This window comes from Lepidochelys olivacea (assembly GCF_965140295.1).
Source record: "Lepidochelys olivacea isolate rLepOli2 genome assembly, chromosome: 22".
Taxonomy (NCBI): Eukaryota; Metazoa; Chordata; order Testudines; family Cheloniidae; genus Lepidochelys; species Lepidochelys olivacea.
In genome coordinates, this window is record NC_140432.1 from 21,010,196 (window position 1) to 21,025,882 (window position 15,687).

At 57.5% G+C, this 15,687-nt stretch overlaps 1 protein-coding gene across 1 annotated transcript; it reads right to left on the reverse strand.

Annotated features, from left to right (window-relative positions):
- Positions 1 to 3,028: 3,028 nt before the first annotated feature.
- SCN2B (sodium voltage-gated channel beta subunit 2) lies at positions 3,029 to 15,151 on the reverse strand. The gene is made up of 4 exons (XM_084611672.1): positions 14,931 to 15,151; positions 10,111 to 10,277; positions 8,518 to 8,728; positions 3,029 to 7,726 (listed from the first exon to the last, which is right to left on the reverse strand). Exons 1-4 carry the CDS (start codon positions 14,998 to 15,000, stop codon positions 7,527 to 7,529), a joined length of 648 nt encoding a protein of 215 aa, XP_084467798.1. The 5' UTR covers positions 15,001 to 15,151; the 3' UTR covers positions 3,029 to 7,526.
- Positions 15,152 to 15,687: the final 536 nt, after the last annotated feature.

Here is a 15,687-nt window from a genome sequence, read left to right on the forward strand (position 1 = left end):
GCAGGGATCCTAAAGCCCAGCACCTTTGAGGGGTGTTGAACCATGGAGAGGGTGGCAGGGACAGGGACGGACAGTGCCATGGGAAGCCTGACAGTGGGATCCGTACCAGGTGGGATCCGACACAGGTAACCACGGGGACAGCCCGGGCCCTCACCACTCAGGGGGAGCCTAGCGCAGCCAGCAACCGCCTCGCAAAGGGGCCTAGGCTGGGCACGGGAGCAGCCTGCGTAGAACCACTCACTGGCAACGCCTGGCCCCACAGCGTGTGAGGAGCTCCCCTGGGAGCCAGGGAGGGTCACACCCCATGGAGCAGCCCTCACTGGGCACTGCCTGCACAAGGGAACAGGGAACTCCTTAGTGTCCGCCCAGCACACTTCATAGGCAATGGCTATCTCGGCGGGCAGGCAGCAGCCATTCTGCAGCAAAGCCTGGCCCAGCAGCGGTGGGGGGGAGCAGGGACAGCGCTGCTGTGTCTGAGCCGGCTGGATGCTGCATCCAGCCAGACAAGGGCCAGGGAGCGTGTTGCTGTCCTGCAGGGTAACGTGAGGGCTTTGGAGGTGAGCTCTTGAGAAACTGCTGCTGTGACGCAGGGAATCCACCCCAGGTGACTGTGCCCTTTGGGTCCCCCAGCCCATATGCAGGCGCCCGCCCTGCTCCCCACAGTGCAGCCCAGCCACCGTGCAGCGTCCCCTCCCTGCGGTAGCACAACCGGATGGCCTCCTGCATGGCCGGGGAGCGCCCAGGCCCTGTCAGCTCACTCCCTGGCCGGTGGGACAGCAGGAGCTGGGAGCATCCTGGCAGTGTGGCTCTGTGGTGGAGGAAACTGTGTCAGGCAGAGATAGCACAGGGGAGCATGGCATGCACACAGGCCTGGCTGGTCACAGGCCTGTGCTCTAATGCCTCTGGACTGTGAGCATATAAATCCCCTGCCCCCTCGCTGCATGAGAGGCTGAAATCAGGGCATTTGGGAAGGGTTTGTATCATGCCAACTTCACGCATTAGCTACAAACCCCACTCCATGATGTGCACCCTATCGTGTGTATGCACACGCCCTATCGTACCCACACACATATCATGTACAAATGAACACACACCCAAATTCATGCATGTACATACCATCATACAACCGCACAGTGTCACACACACACACTCTACCCTACATACACATCTAGGCGCACGTGCACGTCTACCCAGGCCCACTCACGGGCTGCAGACACACAAGCGTGTTGGTGTGCGAGGCACAGGCTTTGCCTGACACCTCCTGCCCAAGTGCTAACAAGCCCGGTGCGGCTGCACTGGCTGACCCTGGAGAAGGGCGCAGAGAGGAACAGATTGATTCCTGAGACCAGAATAGCATGCGACATTCTTCTTCCTTCGGTGGCACTGTCCCGCCCTGTGGCTCTGCCTGTCGCTGCACTTTTATCGATTAATGTATTGTAAGGCCCGGCAGAGGCTGCCTGTCTCCATTCCAAAGGGAGGGTCTGCCCTTCCCAGCAGCGCACCAGCGGGTGGGCTAGTGCCCTTTTGCAAATGCCCCTTCCTGCCCCAGCCCAGTTTGGGGGTGACCCACCACCCAACTCACCCGACGGCACTACGTGAGGGTTAAAAAACAAGTGACCCACTGTAAAACGGTAGCTCTTGCTGCGGCGGGGTGTGCAGCACCACTCAGGTTTGGGCCCACTGCGAGGAGAGCAAAGCAGCTGGTGGTATCAGGGCTCTGTGTGGTCACGTCCTGCCTCTCCTTACCAGTAACCCTGCTCAGCAAAGCCCAGGGGCCGTGTTTCCTTTCCAAAGGGGAGGAGGCAAAAGCAGGAGGGGGCTGGTGGGATTCTTACAAGCCCTCTGTCAGCACTGAAGCCAGACCACAGGCCCATGCGCCTCTTCAGCGTGTCTCCACACCTGGTCGATTGCAGACAAGCTTTGCTAGTGCTGACCGGAGCCAGTGGGATCCAGCGCCTCCAGGACCTTCCCTCTGTCCCCCACCGGGCCAGGGACCCCCCCACCCCACGAGTAGGGCAGGACAGGAGGAGTTGAGACCCCCCCCAAACTGGGATTCCCGCATTGGAGCCAGGTCCCAGAGATGTCCTGTCCCACCTGGCTTCCCCCCAAGCAGCTGAGCTCCTCGGGGTCTCCCGGCGTCTCGGTCTCAGCTCTGGCACTCGGCAAACCCCAGATGAAATACGTCCCTGTTCCTGCACCCCCCCAGGCTGGCCCCCCAGGAGTAGAACGGGGGGGGGGACGAGCGGGACAGCTACCAGCCAGCAGGCCCTGGCAGCCTCCCTTCCTGTCCCCTGCGTTCCAGCTTCGGCCCCCCAGCTGACTTGGAGAGTCAGCAGAGCTTGCCCTGGCCTAGCCAGGGAGGGCAATTCATCTCGTTCTGTCCCTCCGCTGCACCTGCTGGGTCTAGGCCCTGACTCAGCAAAGCACATAAGCCCATACTTACTTTAAGCACCTTCCTAATTCCCACTGATGTCGATGAGATTCAAGGACATGCTTAAAGGCAAGCATATGAGCTCACGCTTTGCTGAATAGTGATGGACCTAAGCACATGCTTAACGTTAGGCATGTGCTTAAGCACTTTGCTGAACTGAGGCCCTTGTGCCTCCAGGGACAAGACTTTGGGGCTTAGGATGAGGTTCACCCATCATGCAGAGGGGCAGCCACAGGCCTAGGCACCAGTGAAATGCCATTTAAACCCCAACATGTGACTGTCAGATGGTGCAAGCAACTCCCTACATACGTCCCTCTCCATCATGTCTCTGGGCCTTGTTGTTAAGGAACTCCCAAGTGTAGACATATGAACTACCCAGGCCTCTCTCTTCCCTTGGCAACCCACATCCCACAGAAGGAGACCAGCCACACACTGTCAGGAGACAAGTGTGTATTTTGTTTTTATTCCTGTAGCCAGACAGTAATGTTGAAGGCTCAGGCTGAGCCGGCTCATCTGGGTCAAAGCAGCATCAGAGACAGTGGAAAACACACACCCCCAGCCCCCAACAAACAGCAGCCAAAAATGTTCAGGGCAGAGTCTGATATTTGTGGGGTGGAGTTTATTTTGCTTTGAAATGTACAAAGAGCAACAGAAACGTTCTGCACGCAGGCTTTGGTGAGAACATCATCAGATCTGGCCAACTAGATCAGAAGATACAAAACCAAAATGAAAGACACACTACCTGTAACAATGCCTTCATGAGTATATATTTATACAGAGATAGACCTACACTGTGTATTCTGTACAAACTCACTGGCAAATTGCAATCCAAGGACAATGTGTGCAGGAAATAAAAGGCAGAAACAAGGTCAGTAGTGAGATGTCTTCCAAAGTCAAAGATCTTTGGCCACAAAAGAGTCACTCTCTGGCCCAGGAGGAGCCTCTCGTCCCAAATTTGGAGCAGGCGCCGGTCCTAAGAGAACCTGCCATCCAGCTGGCTCTCCTCTGTGTGCCTTTTTAACTGGATGAGAGATTATGAGACTTGGGTGGTTGTGTGGCAGTGGAAGCCCCACAGAGATTGGGAAGCCACACAACAGTCTGGAGATAAATAGCGCATTCAGACTGTACACAGCTGATGATAATGCATAGCAAGGCAGAGCACGGGGACAGAGGGAGGAAATGCAAAATCCCCGCTGGAAAGCCATGAGGGTTCAGAGCCAGGAAATGGACACAGGCTTTTAGGAGGTGGCTTCCCCACTGCAAATACATCTCTGTCCCTTCATTTCCTGGGTGCAACAGCATCTCCTGCAGCACGAATACAGCACCCGCTGTGGCCAAGTCCAGGCTCCAGAGATGGGGGTGCCAGGAACACTGGCGGAGGGCAAAGAGTTGAGGCCAAGGGCTATGTGGGTGGCACTGCAGAGCCCCCTAGAGGAGCTCTGAGCTCCCTCCAGCCCCTGCCCCAGGGAAGCGTGGGTCTCCGTTCGTGCAGCAGCGGCCCCAGGGGGTTCCATGCATTGCTACCGCCCTGGCAGGGAGCAAGCGTGCATGATGGAGACTGGCAGCTAAAGGGGAATAAACTTGGGTGGGCAAGGAGAAGGGGCCCCTCAAATGAAAAGACAGGTCCCCCCATGGTCTCCTGGTTCCATTGTTATCCTCAGACAACTGCTCCAACGCTGCCGTTCTCTAGCCCCTCTCATCGAGGGGTCCCAGGAGCTTCGCACACAATCAGGATGCAGCCCCCAACTACCCCTGTGAGGCAGGCCTCCTAATCCCCCTTTGAGACCCACGGTACCCGGGAGAGCGGCAGAGCCAGACACAGAGCCCAGGAGTTGTGGTCCCCCTCAGCCCCTGCTCTAGCCCACATTACCTCCTGCAATCCAATGCACTTAGAATGGTGCACAGAAGGTTGGGACCCAGCCAGAGCCCCCTGTGGAAGTGAATCTGCCCATTCACAGCACCCATGCTATCCTGGCCAGTGGGTACGTAAGGTCTTTAATAAACAAACAGCCCCCCAGCAAACTCCCCTAGCTGGGCTGGGCTGCTGTGGAGCCCCTGTGCACAGCGCAGGGAAGAGGAACAGGCTCCATCCCAGCAAGCCGTAGAAATCCTGGGGGCTGAGACCAAGCACCCCCCACTTGCAGAAGTAGGCAGGGAAAGCAGAGCAGGGCAGGTTCCCAAGGGACCTGCAAGGATGCCGCCCCGCTGGGCTGACTGGCAGTGTATTGACTTGGCAGTAGCACGTTGTCCTTTGCTCCTAAGGAAGTTTGGAAGAGGCAGGTTTTACATCACATTGTTGCTCAAGGAAAGCAGAGGCCAGCCCCACCCTGGCCCCACTGTTGCCCCGGAAACCTTCCCAACAGCAGCCCACAGAGTCCCCCTGCCCCCACCCCACTCAGCAAGTTCAATTTTACAGGCATCAGCATGAGATTTTCCATCACAAGTACCCACCCCGGGAAATGTAACAAAGCCAGCAACTTTGGCTCAGCTGCCTGGGCCCAAATATGGACTCGGACACACATGGCTACACACTTCCACCACCATGCTGAGCAGGCCTTGCAGCAAGCCACTCCAAAGCAGCAGCGTTCAGCACCAGTGCACGGGCTGATTGGCATCATCTAGCTAGCAATGACTGGGGACAACACAGCCCCATAGCTACTGCAGCTCAGGGCCACCTCCCAGAAAGCCTCTGCTTCTCGCACTGTGTCTCCCTGCAGGAGAAGGCAAGGCAAAGGCACAGTCCATGGCAGCGTGTTCAGGTGACATTAACAAGAGGAGTAAATGTGTCGACAGTGTGAGCCCCGCGTTCCCCGCTTCGCAGCAGGGAGTGGTGACTGGGCCCCACAGCCCCCGGGGAGGCAGGGCTGTTACCCCATTGTAACAGACAGGGAAGCTGAGGGAGAGAGAGGGGAAGTAACGCCTGCCCCAGGGCTACAGAGGGCATCTGCCAGAGCCAGGGTTGCCATGCCAGAGTTCCAGGCTCCCTGGCCCATGCTCAGCCCATGCCAACCCCTGCAGAGTCCTCTCCACGCACTGACTGCAAACAAAATGGGTCAGTATTTCTGCCTGGGAAACATAAACCCAGAGCCCGACAGCATCGTTTCCAGTCCTTGCGCAGGCAGAGAATCAGGCCCTTGGGATCCGGCCCATGGAAAATCAGTTGCAGGCTCAGGGGCCGGCCCTGGAATGCTGGATAGTCTGTGAAGGGCTGGTAACAAGCATGAACGCAGACAAAGATACGGCTCCCCTCTTCTCCAAGGCCAAATGTTAACCCAGCTGCCCTGTGGACCCTGGCATGGTTGCCTCTCTCCCTCTACCAGAAACAGCCCCAGGCCAGCATGCTGCAGAGCCACTGTGCTCAGAAGGGTCTGCGCATAAAGAGACTTCACTGGGGCTCCAGGTAGTCAGGTCTGTATCCCTGGGGTAAGCCCCCTGTGGCCAGCTCTGGCACTCACAGCCTGAGGGACCCAAGCCAGGCCCTCCCCTGCCTATCACGTGAATGTTTAAAACACGAACCCCCTGCCAGTGCACAGCCTGGGGACACTAGTCTCCAATCACACCCCTAGCGCAATCCCACTCCCTCCCTGGGGGCAGCCCAGACTCTCTGTTCACCTACGAGGGAAGCCAGGAGCAGGCTTACATTTGCAATTCGGGGGAGAGGGAGAGCGGAGGAGAAAAAAAATGGACATCCCCCCCGCCCCCCAGACGTCCCTGTCTGTAATGCTTCCATGGCTCTGTTTAGCAGTGGAACGATCTCTCTGCAGGGGGCTTCTGCAGTTACTATATTCTTGGCAATGGCTCTTCGCCCACCAGCGCAGGGCACTGAAGGCAAGTCTTGCTCAGAATTCATTTCCTGGGGCACAAGAATCAGAGCTGGCATTTGCCCAGAGTTGCTCATTTGCTTCCAAGAGGGAGTTGCTGGCTAAAAGGAGGAGGCGGCAAGGAGTCCCTGGGGGACAGGACTGTCCCAATGCCAAAGCCTCATGGCAGTTAGCAAGAGGTGCCTGGGACCAGCCTGCAGTACCACATGCCGAACTGTCCCACGCCCACACTTCCCTGCTCTCCTTTACATGGCTTGGCCAGGATGGAGACGAGGCAACAAATTAGACTGTGTCAATCCCCGCCAAGGATGAGAAAATAACCAGCTAGAAAACACAGGCGCCTCCACTGAATTGTCAACGTCCCGTCCCCCTGCCCGACAGAGGCACCCACCACCCTCCCTCCCGACAGAGGTGCTACGCCCACCACCCCCGATCCCCCTGCCCAACATTGGTGCTACGCCCTCTGCCCCGTGTCCCTGCCCCCACTGCCTTCCCGTAACGCTGGTGCCCTGTTAATGCCCATTACAAAGTTTGGATAGGAGCCGGCTGCCTTTGTGGATGGGAGCAGGTCAGAAGGGCCTGGGGAGGAGACTGGCCCGTGGTGACGGAGCTCGAGGGGTTCCAGGGAGATCGATCAGATTACTTGACATAGCAAAGGGTCCCCTGTGCTCGAGGCTCTGCCATGAATAGGAGGCACAGGAGAACCCTCTGGCCTTCATAGGAGTCTCCCCCCTGGCCAGCACACTAATGTCTCAGACCAGTGCCAGAGCCTAGGGCAGAAGGGCTTGCTGGACCCCCCTCCCCAGCTCCATTGCCCATCACGCTGAGAGGCTGCAGCCCTCTCTCCCTCGCCAAAGCCACTGCTCACTCCCCGCCTGCACAGTTCTCCGGGGAGGTCCTGCCTCCCTCTCCCCTAGCTCCATCTCCCTCCCTCTCAGCCACAGCCTCTGGATTGCTCCAGCCCCCGCCCTGGGCAGCGCCCTGGCACTCAGGGCTCTTCCTGGCTCATAGGGAGAGGTGGGTGGGAGCAGGCGGCAGCCTGGTGCAGGAGACAGGTGCATTAGGCTCAGGTGATTCACCCACCTCCACCCAGCCCTAGCCCAGGCCAGGCGTGCAGCAGTCTTCTCCCCAGGCCCCACTGAAGCCTGGATTCCTGGGGGTCGGGGCTGGTTACGTAGATGAGGGATGCTCAGTAATTCTGGGGAGTCTGAAATCCGTGCTCTGGAGAAGCACACGAGGGGTCACACTGTACAGGGGGAAAGGAAAGGGGGCCATTACTTGGTGCCCTCCTCAGGGTTCCCTTCACCATCTGTCTTCCCTTCCTCCTCTGTTTTCTGGTCATCTGTGTTCAGTTTCTGCTGCTTTTTCCTCCGCACGCACTTGACGATTACCAGCACCAGGATCACCACGGCCAGGAAGCCCCCCACTGAGGCCCCCACGATAACAGCCACCGTGGAGTCGCGCTCTGGGGGCACTGCAGAGACAGAAAGGGGCAGATGAGGAGAGAGGCCGGGGGGACGAGGGAGTCTGAGCAGCAGGGAAACCAGGCAGCTCCTGCCAGCACCAATGGGACCACGTTGGCAAATCCAGGCCCTGTCCTACCTTATGTGGGGTCTGATGGGAGGAAACTTGTGCAGGGCCCCACACACAGACAGGCCATGGGTGGGAATCAGGGATGTGCTGAGAAGCATGGCCTGGAGCTAGGAGGAGCAAGCCCCTATGTAGCCACATTAATCACACGGGCCATGGCTGGCACTGCCTACGGCCTGTGAGGGGAGGGCACACTGGGACCAGCCCCACAGCCAGCTGATGCTAGGATGGGGGCGTTGGGTGGTTTCCTTGATTGGAGACCCTGAAGTAACTGTCTGAGGAGTGCATCAGCTGTAGCTCACGAAAGCTTAGGCTCAAATAAATTGGTTAGTCTCTAAGGTGCCACCAGCCCTCCTTTTCTTTTTGCGAATACAGACTAACACGGCTGCTACTCTGAAACCTGTCTGAGGAGGGACAGCGCTGGGGTTCACTTCCTGGCCACCCTGGGGACAGTCACCAGCCAAACGAGCCCGAGTCCCCACTGAAACTTCCCATCAGTCTGGCGAGCTGGAGCCACTGTGGGATGCGGGCTGGGACGGAGGGGCAGGGCAGCTGCTTACACTGTGCCAGCTCTGGCCTCTGCTGTCTCCACCATTGTTCAATATAAAACAGCAGCCCCCCCCCCCCCAGCGGCCCTCTCCTGTCGAGCCGGGCCAAGGCCAGCTGCGCACCCACCTTCGGTGATGACCTTGAGGAAGATGCGGGCATGGCCCCGGTGCCTGTCAGGCAGGTTCATCACGTAGCAGTTGTAGGTGCCCTCGTCCTCCAGCTGCACCTGGTGGAGGGTGAAGGACACGTCGTTCTTGCTGGGGTTTCCGGTGAACTCCACCCTATTCCCGAAGCGATCCAGCCGCCAGTGCACAATCTTCATCCGGAACTGCAGGAACTGGGCAGAGACGGGGACAGGGCAGTGAGAACGCAGGGGGTGCTACACCCATGCTGGTGCCCACAGAGCTCAGCTGGCCAGACCTGGGGGGCCAGTCGGAGACCACAGTACCTCTCCTCCTTTCCCCGAGGCACACGCCACACAGAGCATGGCTCCCCTGGCGTCACTGGGATCACCCTGCCCTGGGACAATCACACAGCTCCCCCGAGAGCTACAGGGTCCTGGGCCTGCCAGCGGGAACAGGAGGGATTCCTTTGGTATCACGGGCTGAGAGTGGCCACCCTGGGTCAGGGCACTGGGAGCAAGGCTGCCAGCTGGGGCCAGGGCATTGGTCACTCATGGCTGTTTTCTGCCTGGGCTTTGCCTCAGCCATAGCAGGAAAGTTTAAGCAAACCAAGGGTCCAGCCAGCCACTCAGCACCTGGACAGAGTCCTTCATCTCTGCCCTCTTCTGCCTCGTTTCCAGCTAGTCCCTCCCACTCCCACTTACATGTGGCTGGGCTGAGCAGTGGCCACCTCCCAGGAAATGGGACATTCCCTCCAGACACAGAGGGCTTTAATATTCATACGGGAGTGGGATCTGGGTACCTGGATAGACCCAGTACTGGATCAGCAATCCCCGTCCTCCCACACCTTCCCCCACTCAGTGTGTCCCTCCTTCCCCTTTATCCCCCGGGAACGCGCTCAGGACCAAAGCCTGGGGCCTTGCTCTCTTTCTACTCAGTCCTTACTCAGACCTGGACTACACTAGGAACTGACATCAGCATAGCCACGTCTCTAAGTGGTGTGAAAATCTCCACCCCTCCCCCCAAGAGAGACGTAGCTACATCGACCTGACCCTGGTGTAGACAGCGCGAGGGCAACAGAAGAATTCTTCCATCAACCTGGCTGCTGCCTCTCAGGGAGAACACCTCCTGTCAGCGCAGACAGCATCTACACAGGACAGAGCTGCAGCGTTTTACCTGCAAAGTCACTGGAGCTTCCCCCGAGCACACACTGAACATGGCCTCAGAGTGGGCCCCAGTCAGCAGTGGGACCCACAAACAGGGTTGTGGGACTTGAATCTGTGTCGCCAGCTCTTGAAATTTTATAGCAAGCCAAGTGACATTTGGGGTTTTCCTTAAAGCCCAGCTCCTGGAGTCGCCAGGGCAGGAGAATCTCAGCTTTCTTTCTCTTTTTTTAAGGCAGGAAGTTCCCAGCCCACCTGGTACAGAGAAAAGTTTGAAAACGAGACCCTGCCGGCTCCGAAAGCAGATGAGAGCCCCAAGTTAGTACTTTGGTAAATCTGATGATTTTAAGCCAATGTCATGATTTTGAGGGGCCTGGCTCATGATGTTTGACGGTTCAGGGCTGGGCCCACAACCCCCTGCAGGAGGTACTTACCAGCTGCTCGCTGCACTTCTCACATCTCTGGTATGTCCAGTTCAGGGAGAACTGTTTGTTCTCCACTTTGTAGCAGGAGTTGAAGGTGCAGGGGAGACGCACGGATGTGCCATTCAAGGCACTGACGGTAGATTGTGCCGTGATCTCCATGCCCAGCCCACAGGGTGCTGGGCAGAAGACAGGAACGAAACAGGAGGGAGGAGAGGAAAGGAAGAAGTGAACAAACACTGAAAATTGCAAGCACTAAAGTCTGTCCCACCCCTTGGGTGCTGTGGGCCTGGCCTGCTGGCAGAACTGCCCGGGGGGCGGAGAGACCGGCAGGTACCCAGAACACACAGTCATAGGAAAAGGGGCTTTTCCAAGGGACGCTAATCAGCCCACAGCATTGCACTGACCTCTCAGCTCTCCCCTCGCCAGTGGCAGGGTAACAACGGACCCGATGACTCGGACACAAAGGACAGACACAGCTTGATCCCAGACTGGCCTGTCTGCCCCATAGGGAGAGCTGACCTGAAAGGACCTGCCTTAGTCCTTGGCTAGAGAGAGGCTGTGTGTATGGGATAGTGGGATAACCCACCTACATGGGATTTGAATCCGAGCCTCTTGCCTGGTTTAGCAACCTGTCTCAGCCCCATGCGCCATTGCCCTGCTGCCCTCCAACTGCACTGCAGGCGTTGTGATCTCTCCTGGCCCTTCCCCACTCAGCACTGACTTCAGGTGAACTCTTTTCACGGCCACTTAAATCAGGTTTGTGATGCAGAGGCCTGAATGAGCTATGCAGAGGCCTGGATGCAGCATCAGTTATGCAGGGCTCAGTGCCACATCCGCTGAGGAAATTTATGGCTACGCTCATCAGATTTCATTCCAGGCAGGACGCACTGGACGAGTGACCAGCCCTGCCAGCGCTGGCCTCTGGGGGCTGTGGGGAAAATGCAGATTCACTTCATTTCCCCCCTTAGCTGGTGTTTGAGCAACACTCTCAGGCTGGCAGTAAAGAGGCCGAGCTGCCAGATGTTCCTGCAGGCAAAGAGGGGACAGAGCTGGTTTCTGCCATGGAGCCCACGCTGCAGTGCAGAAATGGAGAGATTAACACACACAGCTCAGGGGGCAGAAAACTAGCCCTGGGGCAGCATGGCATGGAGCTCCCTCTGCCTCCTGCTCCCTACACCCTTACACCTCCCCCTCTCCCTGCGCCCCCCACCCCATCGCCTTGCCAAGCCCCACCTGGACAGAGTCCCACCCACTCTGTTGGCCAAATCCAGGACTGGGGAGAGCAGAGACCACAGTGGCTCATGCTGCTCACAGCAGGGCCAGATCTGCGTGTCTCCCCTCTGCTCACTCACTCCTCCTTTCTGACTCTCCCTGCCCGTCCTGCTCTAAGGCTCCCCCTGCCAGGCCTGTAAGGGCAGGATCCCCACTGAATTCCCCAGAACGCCTGCAGGTCCAAGGCTGTGCTGGGAGCAACCAGGGGCTGATGCCATCTGATGGCTCTGGGACCAGGTGGATCCCCCTCTCTCTGCTCTCAGCTCTGGTTGGGGAGCGAGCCCGGCTATGCTGTGGGGCAGAGCCCAGCTGGCAGCGTTCCCACCAGGATAAGCTACATGAACACTGAGAAGTTAAGCAGAGGGTAAGAGGCTGCAGGAAAGGGGCCAAGGAGCTAAAATGTGGGGGAGGGCATGGGCCTTTCCCACTGGGCAGCACACCCCAGGGCAGTGCACAATGGGCGGGGTTTGGTGTAATGAGCAGGTGGGTTGTGGTTCAGCATCTGGGTCACAGAAACACCCCCCCAACCCACTTAGCAGAGGCCCAGGGCTGAACGGGCCACCAGGCTCAAGCTCCCCTTCCCGACTGCAGCAGAGACCTGCTCTATGGAGACTGACATGCAAGCACGGCCGAGCCAGCACCAGATTCATATGCCCCCCCCCCCCCCGCATTTGCAATGCTTGAGGCAGCCGCATCAGCACTCCATCACAGCTGGGGAGTTGGAGACCCTGTGCAAGAAGAAGCAGGGGCCCCTTCCCCCAGGACATAGCCCCAGCAGGAGGGTCTGACTTACGGCATTTCTGGCTGGTGCAGGACAGGAGCCACTCAGCACCTGCAGCTTCAGGCTTTTGCCAGGCGTGTCTGCCAAGGCGCCTTGGCCCCCCTGGACTGTGCTCAGCAGGGGGGTGCCCAGCTCAGCCACACAAAAAGCTGGGTTTCTGCAGCCTCCCCCATCAACACCCCCCACGGGCTGCCACGGCCCACAGGGCTGGGGGCCCCACCTGACCTCACACGGGGCCAGGGCAGCATCACTAAGAGTCGTCTTTGGAACCCAGAAACAGGCCAGGGTTCATGGAAGCGGGCTGCATGTGGGTAGCAGACAGCTGGCTTGCCTAGGCTGAGCAGGGCCTTTCTGACAATGCGGGACCATCCCGGCTTCGACTGCTGTGCTAAACGTTGCTGTCGCTGAACTCTCACAATGACACCGTGTGGTGGGAACTTGCTGACCGAGATACTGTTGTAGCTGAGCCAGCTAATTTGTTCCCTTCCAGTTAGTTTCTGGTGCTGGGGGGAGAGGCAGGTGCACAGCTGGGTTTTGCAGCAGTGGCAGCTAGAAAACCTTTTGTCTTGTAAAATGAGCACATTTGATCACTATGAGATACCAAATCGGCAGCCCTGTAGCATCCTTCCAGGTTACTGCTCTGGGGAAGGCTGAGAAGCTCCTTCGAACGGAGTTTAGAAAAGCGAGATCCAAACCTGAGCCCTGGCACCTCAATCCCACATGTGAAGAGAAGACCTAGAGCTGATGGACTGCAGCGAAAGGGAGATCTGAAAGAGCTGAGCGCCATGGGGCAGGCAGTCTCCTCTGAGCCAGTGCCTTTGGAAATGGTTCCTGCTTCTGCAGATGGCGCTTTTAAAGATTTAAAGGTGCCGTATGCAAAAATTGAAGCCATAGCAGTTCCGTAGCTAAATACCCTACAGCACACACCACGTACAAACCCAGCCCGGGCCAGTCCAAGTCAGGGCTGCTGCGACAAGCCGTGCTGCCAGAGGGATGCTCAGAGAACACCATGGTGAGTGCTGGGGAAAGCCAGCCCGGGCAGGAAATATGCCCTGGGGAGTGATTCCTGCTGGCTGATTGCCAGGCTGTGGGAAGAGCCTCAGCCCAGCCTCTTGGAGAGGGAGGGAGGAAAAAATCCCTCGCACGAGGCCCAGGGGATCCATGTTGACTGGGAGGGGGAAGCTGGAGATGGTAAGTACAGCACCTGAGCACAGAGCATCCTGCACTGCTCCAGCTACTCCAGCAGCCACTCCAGCAGTTGTCAGACAGGCGTCTTCCCAACTCAGCTCTATGGGGCGCCGTGAGCTGACCTGCCCAGGGGCTTGGGCAGTGTTGCAACGTGAGCTTAGGCCCAGTCAGAAAAAACCTTGCCAGGTGCATTCAGCGCTGTAGGCTCTGGCCAGGCCACGGCTGCAGACTCAGCACATGTGGGCCCAGCCTGACGCCCTAACCAGCCTGTGAACACCGTCACTCAGCGATGGGGATGAGAATCCTAAACTGAGACTGCCTTTCCCCGTCCGATAACTCTGAGGGCAACCTGCCCTGCTGGGACATGGAGCCCTGTCCCATGCTTTGCTCCACAGGTCTCTGGGCACGTCAGGCCACGGGGTTCTCAGAGGCACGACCTCCAATGACCCCCCCACCCCCCAGGACCGGGGGAGAGAGGACACCATACCGAGTCTCCTTTGGGGCTTTCTCGGTGAAGTCAGCAGAGGGGGCTGTGACAGCCGCGCTAGTCACCTGGCTGAGGTCTGACAGTGTCACAGCTAAGGGCTCCTGGGAGAGGACACAGGGGACGACACACGTGGCACATTCAGCTCCTCAGTGTAAACGCTTGTATTCCTCCCCATGCACACATCAGAGCGTGGAACATAGGCTTCTTCCCCAGAGCTGGTGGGCACTGCCGGAAGCCCTGCTAATGCGGAGTCCATTGATTCCCTGCTGCTGATAGCTTTGGACTGCTTCCTTCCCGGATCTCCACACTGTCCCATATGCCCTGTCCCCTTACACCCCTTTCCCCCAGTCTTGGGAGGCGGCATTACACGCATCCTCTCCAAAGCAAACGACAGGCAGGATTCCTAGTCGTTGAAGATGGGGAGTTGCTGTCATTTTTCTCCTCCATTTCCCAGTCTGTCTGAGAGCAACGCCCCTGCCCCCCAGAACACTACTTATGTTTTAATCTGACAGTCTCCTGCTTGCAGGGAATCAATACAAACAAAAAGCTGCTGACACACATTCCTGGCTCCATGGCAGGGCAGAAAGGCAAGCAACGGAGACCAACAGCCCAGCACGCCACACACCCTGCTCCCCACCAGCATCCAACAAAATGAGGGCAGCCCCTCGAATGCATTGAAACACACACCACACACGTTAGACACTTTGCTTCTCAATCTGCCGGATCTGAGCAAAGGAGCAACAACCCCAGCCATTCCACCTGTGCCAGACACTATCGCGCCTGCAGCAGGTGCGCTTGGAGAGACTGCAGAAAGCTACACGGGCTAGCTTAGAGATGCAGACGCAAGCCCGGAGCCGACTTTGCAGACAGGTCACTGTCTCATCTGTAACATCAACAAAAACTGCACATTAGCCACTCTCTGTCCCCAGTTCCCACATCAGCAGCAGCCAGACCCGCCGTCCCTCACGCTCCCACCACGTCCCTTCCCCAGGATTATGCTGGGGGGTGATGAAGCTGCATTAATGAGGATGGTGCTCCCCAGCTGTGGGCTGCTGGGTCCCTGTCGGATGCCTGCATGCAAGATGGGCAGTAGAAACTTACCCAGAGAGACAAGCAAGCTGAGCCCAGTGAGGCACAAGGTGGGCCGGAGAACCCAAGGCTCCTTGCTCATTTTCAAGCACCTTTGTGTATGGCGAAGATTTTGGTGTTTATTGTGGCTGGTTTTTGTTGCTGTTGTTTGGCTTTGTCTTTTTCAGGTGCACTGGGTTACTTCCAAGACCCACATCATTTTAGAGCTGCTTTATTTCCCAACCTCCAATATGGCCGGCTGGAGGGGTGCTGCTATCAAAAAAAAAAAAAAAAAAAAAAGGCAGTAAATTTTATGGTTGGTGGATTTCATCAAAGGACATGGGAGGGCCTCAAAATTTCCTCAGAAGCAAAGAAACATGCTCTCAGCTTCTCTCCTGCTCTGCACTCTGGGATGGGGGTCTGGTGCCTGATCCTGTTTAAAATTGCCACCTTATCAAAGAGCGGAGTGGGTTTCCTCTTGAGCCAGTTAGTGCCTGTGATGAGGGCAGGAAGGGCTGTATTATTGCAGACTGTTAGTCTCTCTTCACCTTCTGGACTAAGTAATACGCAGGGTTTATTTCTCCTACAGAGACTCCCGGGGTGCTCTGGGGACTATCACATGTTAGCAAAGCACATACCTGAGCGATGCAGCCTGTGTTCGGGCTCAGTTTAACCCCCAGCGGGCCTGCCCTCTATTCCTTATGTTGTGTGGGCTCTCAGTTACCTTCAGGTGTTATCTCGCAGCTTCCCAAGCCCTGCTTGGCTTCCCTACAGCAGAGAGTTACTTCCT

Coding starts and splice junctions, on each gene's coding strand:
- SCN2B (XM_084611672.1), bottom strand. CDS start 15,000: ATGAGCAAGGAGCCTTGGGTTCTCCGGCCCACCTTGTGCCTCACTGGG. Junction 10,278..14,930: donor CAGCTTGCTTGTCTCTCTGG/GTAAGTTTCTAC, acceptor TCTTCTGCCCAG/CACCCTGTGGGCTGGGCATG. Junction 8,729..10,110: donor AGAAGTGCAGCGAGCAGCTG/GTAAGTACCTCC, acceptor GTCTCTGCCCAG/TTCCTGCAGTTCCGGATGAA.